General features: G+C 34.5%; 1 protein-coding gene across 1 annotated transcript; it reads right to left on the reverse strand.

The window, feature by feature from the left end:
* Window positions 1-2,145: 2,145 nt before the first annotated feature.
* LOC112465053 (F-box/WD repeat-containing protein 9-like) lies at window positions 2,146-6,959 on the reverse strand. Its single transcript, XM_025032422.1, has 7 exons — window positions 6,879-6,959; window positions 6,353-6,533; window positions 5,528-5,685; window positions 5,213-5,451; window positions 3,422-3,692; window positions 3,058-3,363; window positions 2,146-2,638 (listed from the first exon to the last, which is right to left on the reverse strand). Exons 1-7 carry the CDS (start codon window positions 6,957-6,959, stop codon window positions 2,531-2,533), a joined length of 1,344 nt encoding a protein of 447 aa, XP_024888190.1. The 3' UTR covers window positions 2,146-2,530.
* Window positions 6,960-8,571: the final 1,612 nt, after the last annotated feature.

The following is an 8,571-nucleotide window of genomic DNA, read 5'->3' on the forward strand; positions in this document are numbered from 1 at the left end:
ATGACGAATTATTATACATTACATATTATTCAACGTAAATAAATATGCAGTATAAATGAACAATGATATTTTTTATTTTAAACCTACATAAAATAAAAACTAATTTAAGTAGTATTTTGATTGGATAAAGAAACATTTATGGCAAAAAGTATCGCTATTCGTATTCTTATTTTATTTAACAGATAACAGTCATAAACAGTTATTAAATATATACTTGTTTTACTTAATCTTAAATATATACTTGACACTCAGAAATCACATTGCGCCAACACCCGCGAGGGCCATCGCAATGCTTTGTTTTAATTAGACAGTCGGATTCCCCTAGTTTGTGCCAGTTTTGAGCTGAGCGTTGAATGACGGCCGAAGAGGACGACCACGACGGCTCGCGCCGCCACGGAAACCTCGCAGCAAGGAAGATCCGCGGGAGGCCAAGGCACGGGACCGAGCTCGGATCTCCGGGACCGGCGCGAGAACGCCGATCGGTTCACCTCGCCCAGGCCCGGCACGTCAGCCAAACCCGCTTCCCGACCAAGCCCGACACGCCCCGCTTCTCAGAGCCAATCCTTATTCCGAAGTTACGGATCCAATTTGCCGACTTCCCTTACCTATATTAGTCTATCGACTAGAGGCTCTTTACCTTGGAGACCTGCTGCGGATATGGGTACGAACCGGCGCGACACCTCCACGTGACCGGGGCACGTTGTCACATCAAATGTAATTGCATGCAAAATGTTATTCAAACTGTATTCAACGTAAATATCAATATATTATAGTGCGCTGCAATGTAAAAAAGTAAAATCCTTCATAGAAACATTTATTTTATTTCAAAAAAGTACAAAAAGCACGAATTTTTTGTCTTAATCTAAATACAATAATTCCACTCGAATGCGCAACTTATTGATATACATTTTTTCTTTTACAATCATGTCAGTGATTAAACATAAAATATTTTTACTCGTTATCGTGTTGCATAAAATATATTTATGCAACACGTGCATGGAAAGTGCCCCATTACGCACGCTACGCGTGCGTGATAGACCACTTTCTAGGCACTTGCAACATAAAATAGGGAGTGTAAGCCGTGTGTAAAGATGAAAATTCCCGGGTGCGGTTACCGCACTCGCCTTCGGCTCGTGCGTAAACTCCGCACCCGGGAATTTTCATCTTACCTCACTTGTTACACAAATAACTATTAAATACTTATGGCACTTATTATATAAAAAATATTTTTTCTTATTTTTTTTTAAATATAAAAGATCCCATCATGATAACGCAATAATTATGAGATGTGTTTATAATTATAACTATGATTATCGCTCAGCTGATAAACGCAAGCGATGTTAGTAAAACGTTTACTCGAAGAAATTTTGAACAAAACGATACGTACTTCTAATTTTGTAGAATGATATAGGTATATATATTGTACCTATTACAATAGGTATTACATTGTACATTAAAGAGACGCGTTCGAATAGTACAATTAGATAAGATACCTACAATAAGATACCTTACAATTAGCCCTAGACAGACTTACTTATTTTTCTCATACGTGAATGACTCACTGGGGTGTTAATAACCCCAAACTTGTATCGCGTGTATAATATTTCTAGAATGTTCTTAGAAAACTTTATAATAGATAATTTTGTTTGTTGTTTAATAGGGAAGACGATAGTAGTCATCAATTTGCGGTAGTAAAAAAAAAACAGTAAAAAAAATTTTAAAAAACAAGAAAAAGAACCAAAAATTGGGCTGAAATGACTATTTTTATAAAAAATGCTGTAGTTTTTCATAAAATTCACCGATTTTAAAATTTCCAACGGATTTTGAAAGACGAATAGACAACCTTCAAGGGCATGTAAGCGATTTTTTCGTTTCTTAAAAAAAAACATTTCTTTGAACATCTGAAGTAGAGGAAATGACGAAAAACTGTCGGATGGGAAAAATCGCAAGAAATGGAAAGTAAAACAGATTCTGCCGATTATTATTTATTTGAAAGGTAGTCAAAAGTTATAAAAGTATATGGAAACAGTAAAATTAACTTCATAAAAACTTTACAAAGTTTTAATCAGTTGCTGTGCAAGAACAGCAAAAGTGAAATAATTGACCAAATCTTAAACAATTATATATAAAACAGGAGTAGAATTTTCCGGGGAGTGCTATAAAGTGTATAATTTTTTGTTACCAATTTTTACAAAAAATCTGAAATATACTTTACTGTGGTAAATGTCGAGCGTAAATGACTCACTGGGGTGTACGATACCCCAAACGATTTTCTTTTTCGGTCACAGCTGCTGCACGGATCTAATGCACTCGCTGAATCACAGAGGTCGATTGCCGGATAACTAAACTGAATTATGGTAGGGTCTCGGTATGAAAACTAACCTTCCTAAGGCAGCGGCTCAATTTGAATTTCGCGTGGGGTTCCGTACACCCCAGTGAGTCTGTCTAGGGTTAGTAAAACCTAAGAACATACATCACATATCAAAGAAATACAGCTGTAGAATAGCTATAAATCACGTATAGAAACTTTTTATTTATTGTTGTTTCGTTGAACACGTTTTGTTGAACACGTCAACTTCGGGCACCATACCTTGATACCTGAGCCGACTGCTGCGAGAGTGCCATTCAGATAGTCCATCTGCAACATAAAACACACGAACAGTTACATACAATATCTATATATATAAGTACCGTCTTCTGTCTGTCTGTACGCGAACTACTCATTCGTTAGTGGACCAAATATGAAGCGCGGGCGAAGCGCGGGCAAAAAATCTAGTTTAACAAAATTCACGATATTGCAAGATAAGACTTGTAAGAATGTTGTCAATTTTAAAGATTTTACTTACATTCGGAAGACAACGATAAAATCTGATTTCAAAGTTTAAATGTAAATAAAAATTTAATTATCAAAGTGTATTTTTTATTTTACACGTTATGTTTAACGATTTTTTTTTTAAAGTCAATGATACGATACATACGATAGATACAATGATACTTGTTTTATCTTATTACCAATGATACGATATTTTCAGCAAATCTTATACGTGCGATACTCACGTCGTTGATACCTCCGATCTCTGAACGTAAAGTAGCGATAGGCTTTGGCGGATCTGTAAGGCTCGAAATTCTGACAGTGCCGTCCTCGGAACTTGTTATCAGGCATTCGTGCGTCAGATGCACTCTCGTTATATTTTTCGTATGCTCGGTGGAATAAGATTTCACTAGCTTGAAATCGTCCTTTGGATTTAGCACGTGCAACTTCGGGAAGTCCCAACTTCGAGATTTGTCCCATGTTCTGGTTCCAACAAAAACCAAATCCCGTCGCATATTTATACACGTGGGGAAGTGTGCTTTACCTGGAAACTAAAAAGTACACTTTCGACATTGTGTCCCGTTTCTCGATGTTAAAAATTGACATTACTGTGATAGACTTCATGGTCCGTCCGGCTCTTTGATCCCAAACGGATACCGTCTTGTCCAGACTAGTAGACAAGATGTATTCCGCGTTCATGGCCAAGCTATTCACGTCTCTAGTGTGAGGTCGGTAATGGCTGATCGGGTTATTTCTAGATCTCGAGTCGAACACGTATATAGTCCCGCAGTCTAAGCCGGTCGCAAAGAGGTCCCTCCCCGGACCCGGACACGATGACATACATGGTGACCATAATGACGAGAATCTGTCGCTCCTCGGTCTGTGAAAATAAACCTGCACTTTTTGAATTTTATATTTTCATCTATTGTGCTACATATTGTTCTAAATTTATTATTAATTTATTATGTCATTTTGAGTTTTTTTTTAACTTCGCCGTATTGAACTACAATTGTGCTAATTTTTGCCGTAAATACGATAGCAATATTTTATATTGTATTAAAAAAAAATTTTATGGTACCGCACTAGTTTCCGATTGAGTTAAATTTTTTTTTAATAAAGGGATACTAACTGGTTTAGTTAAAAAATACTGTGCTATGTTGTACCGTTCAAAAGACATCGATATATTTATCCATTTAATAGAAAAAAATAATGATATATAAACAAATATTGTTATAACGCAATTTATTGTATTTCTATACTATATTGTTCTAATAACAGAGAACACAATACAAAAAAAATAATAGCCATAACTCAAGAAATTGATAAAAAGTCAATTATTATATTATATATGGGAATAGGTAAAACATAAATTTAATATTTTTTAATTTTTTAAAGTTGTGTTAGGTTGTGTTCGACTTTTTTTAATGACAAAAAACACACTAATTATTGGATTTTAAAATACAACTACTGTTAGGAACTTAGGTTTTAGAAATAGAAAAATTCGAAATTCCATCCCATCTGTAGACCATGGTAGATAATTAAGTTTTGTAAATTGTGTTGAGTTGTGCTAAACAAAACAACTGAGCGACAATCGAAACAAGTACGGAAGAATCAATGGGATTGAAAAAATTCAGCAAACGGGGGGAGGATAAAAAAATTTGGCAGCATAACTTTTAATAATTTGAAAATGTCAAATTTTTATGTTCATCTACTTTTCGAATTTTTTCAGTAAATAGATATATAAAAATTTGACATTTTCAAATTATTAAAAGTTATGCTGCCAAATTTTTTTATCCTCCCCCCGTTTGCTGAATTTTTATATATATATATATATATATATTTTTTTTTATTTATATTATATATATATATATACATACAATATATGTATATCAATGTTTTTTCAATGGTACAACGTGGCATGAAGTTAGTATCTTTTTACTAAAAAAAATTTGAGTTTAATCGAGAAATAGTATATTAACAAAACTTTGTTTTTTTTTTTAGCTTTGAATACGGTTCAAAATATTATTTTCATATTTGCGGCAAAAATTAGCACAATTGTAGTTCAAAACTTGAACACTTGAATATGGTACGGTTAAAAGAAAACTCACAATTCAACAAATACGGGGTTATCTTTACAGAGGTAAGGCTCCTGAAATATTTGACATTGATAAAAAAAAACGAGTAAAATAGTTAATATGCAGTGAATTAGGTTTGACGAATAAACTTTGAAATCGCGTTTTCAAATTATCTGTTTCAACAAGCAAGACACAAAACGCACAATTTGCATTCGAATAACTTGGTAGGAAACGATTATTTCTCCCATAAACAGGAAGCACTTTCTTCACTCAATCTTCTTATCGCGAAGCGGCCGAAAGGAATAACAGTTCTGCTATTACGTACAAATCGTAAGTTCTCTGATGGACAAGACCGGTGTTAGTGAGCATCCACGACTTGACGTTCGGATCCATGCTGCAGCTGTAGATCGTGTTGTCTATCGCCGTCAGATCCCTGATACCTGAGCTATGTGTTAATTTAATGCGGCCAAAATTTTCGATTTCATAAGATAATTCCTTGCGTTGAGGAAGTTCCTTGTAAAATAAGTGTGTTTTTGACGTATAAACTGCATGAGAGATTCCATTCTAAAAGCAGGAATAATTATCATTATATCGATTTCTACAAAGAGAGTAGGGCCACCTGACATAATATGATACCTACTACATGCATCAGTGACACAGCATTCATAATGTTATTCATATAACCACTTTTTTTCTTGATGAACAATCTCTTCTTTCTAGACTCTTGCTGTTTCCACAGTGCTGTTTCTTGTTTGATTGTAACGTATGACAACATCCAACACAGTTCGTCGGGACTCGCTGTAATTGACATGTGACTTCTTACATAAAAAAATATGAAAATTTATTCATACCATAATACTAATTGTGAATACAAAAAAATTTATATACATATAACCTGAATTAAGTACAAATAAACTACAAACACATTCTCGATCGAATGTCTACACAGAGAGAAAAAAAATTTTAATAAAGTCTAAATCCATTTACTTAAAATTATTTTTTTTATTGAAGTAAATATTCATGCTAGTTAAATCAAAATATTTAATTCTAAATAAAAATGTAATTCTAAATAAATATGTTTATTATATTGCGTAAATAAGCTGTTAAGAGAACCACATAATAAATATTTTTTTTAATAACAAATATTTTCTTTTCAGTGTATTCAAGTTCTTACTTTATGCACATCCGATTGTTGCAATAAACAGAGTTGTACAAGCTTTCTCGATACGACTTTTTATAAATAAAAAAAGATAGAGATCAAGAAATATATAATATGTTTTGTAAAACACGCTTATTTTTTTTAAGACGAAAAAGAACTAAAATACTGCGAAATATGAAATCTATAACGCGATGTATGCAACTAATGTGCAGTTTGTAAATGCTTGCTGTAAAATGGCGTACACAAAATTTATTCACAAAAATAATTGGTCGTGCAAGGCGTAAGGTGCTATTAATTTGAACTAACCGGGAGGCAAAAGCGGGTAGCTAGCATCTGGCCATATATGGTTAATTCGTGCTTTCCACAATGAGTTTGCATTTTTTAAAATCTGGTAGAATTGTTTGCACACTAAGCTCAAACCGTGTACCAACGTCGACCCATCTAGAAAGGAACAAATATGCAGGAATATCTGAAATACAGCAGAATAAAAAAATTAAACGCACAACCAAACAAACGCTCCGGAAGAGATGGAGACAGAACGAAAGAGAGAGTCGACCATCGCTCATCGTTTATCACCCTACACTTCTTCGACAAGCGACTCTTACTACGGAACTTTTCGGAATAGATTCTGATCGAAATTGCTTAGTTCTTTTTTTAGATTTTTGTTGTGCTTTTTTCTAGAAAAAAAAATAATCCTGATTAAAATCCATTCTTAAAAGTTCCATAATGCGTGACTAACGGATGCAATAATAGCGACGATTAAAAAAAGGAATTTCGTACACGTGTACGCAGGCACGCGTTAGACGGGTTTTTCATTTTTTCTTGTACCAACCTCCACCGGGAGACGCTGCAGTGGTGACAGTTGTGCATTTTCTTCGTCGTCGTAGGCGCAGCTTGCATTCTCGTTATCCATTTTATCTCGCGGCAAATCTGAATAGTTTTATTCGATTTGCTCGAGACTGGCTCAACGAAGGCGACTGAGGATGATGTAATTGGTGTAAATACAGAAGAATCGCCGTATATCCGGTGCTTTAAAAAAACTAAAAGAAAAATACGGTGACAAGATTTTTATAGCGACAAATAAAAAGATTACTAATTTACTACTATATGTTTCCAAAACAAAGGATATACAATTTTGACGAGTTATTGGTATGAACGAAAAAAAGTCGATGAACGGGAAGAACGCTTTCGAGTAGTCACTGCAGCTACAGTCATTATTCGGGAAGATATTCGCTCACAAATCAACGACACGTCTGCTTATCCTTCAAGCGATGATTTTTTGACGGATGTAAAAGACTACACCGAAATCTCTCAATATTTTTCTGGAAAACGTTATAGCTAAAGGAAGAGAATACCCATCGCAGCAGCTCGAACAAAAATGCATTTCAATAGCGCACGCTATTATGTTGGCGACTAGGCCAAGATTTTTCTTGTCACCACTTTTAATCAGCATTGCTGCTTTTTTGTTACCGGAAATTTGGCTCTAAATTTTGGATTTTGAGGAATAAATTATTATAATATTTAAACGCATCTTGATCAGCGTTGTGACCCTTACAGCCTCTTCCAATCTATATTTAATATATATTTTGTACTCGAAGTACAGAATTATAATGGGTAAAGCCTCGATTGCATCATCTTGCTTCACTCGCGATTTTCGTATAAAAAACAATATATTTCCGAAAAATATTCACTTCCGAATGTTAATAAGCTTGTAATTAAGCCTGCGGATAACGGTCGCTGCCGGATACTTACCCTACTCGTCGGATGTCGAACGATTAATTCACAGATCACTCGGATACGCGAGTGGACTCGACGACTGTTCGGCAGGAAAAGACCATCTAACGATGTGCATGTGTACACGAGGTGCAAAGGTTCACGAGAAAAGGACCTGGACCTCGCTTCTTCTAGAGTCCTAGATAATAGAGAAGCGACATTGAAATCGATAGGTGCAATATATCGATAAAGCCGCCATTTGGGTTTCTTTATATGGAATAGGAAAGTGCGTATAAGAAACCGTCCATTTTAGAAACGGTGTGTGTTTGAAACGTACAAGCTCGCGCAGGAGCCTGAGCTCAAGAATTATAGAAAAGGGAACGATACTTTTTTTGTTGTTACGTCGGTAAAGAGATTGTGTATTTCCATAGCATTTATGTTATAATCAATGAATATATCGTAATAAATGTTATACAGAGAACACATAGCATAAATACAAAATAAGATAATGTTGAATTATCAATGCATAATCCTTTCTCATGTGTCACGGCAAGAAGTTAATCTCTCATCATAAATGATTGTAAGAATTCAGAAGTCCGTTATTTTGTATCTCGACCAGAGAAAACAATCAAGTGATTTCAATCTTTGTGTCTGTTTCAAGAAAGGATCATGCAATTTAAACATATGATTCAAAACACACATTACATAAATATAGCAATATTATACAAAGCATAAATAAATTGAAGTACTGTGTCAACTAGTAATTCGTTAATAATAATTCATATATATATATATATATATCTCACTTAACG

Source organism: Temnothorax curvispinosus, unplaced genomic scaffold, assembly GCF_003070985.1.
Source record: "Temnothorax curvispinosus isolate PA1 unplaced genomic scaffold, ASM307098v1 QBEX01014880.1, whole genome shotgun sequence".
Lineage (NCBI taxonomy): Eukaryota > Metazoa > Arthropoda > Insecta > Hymenoptera > Formicidae > Temnothorax > Temnothorax curvispinosus.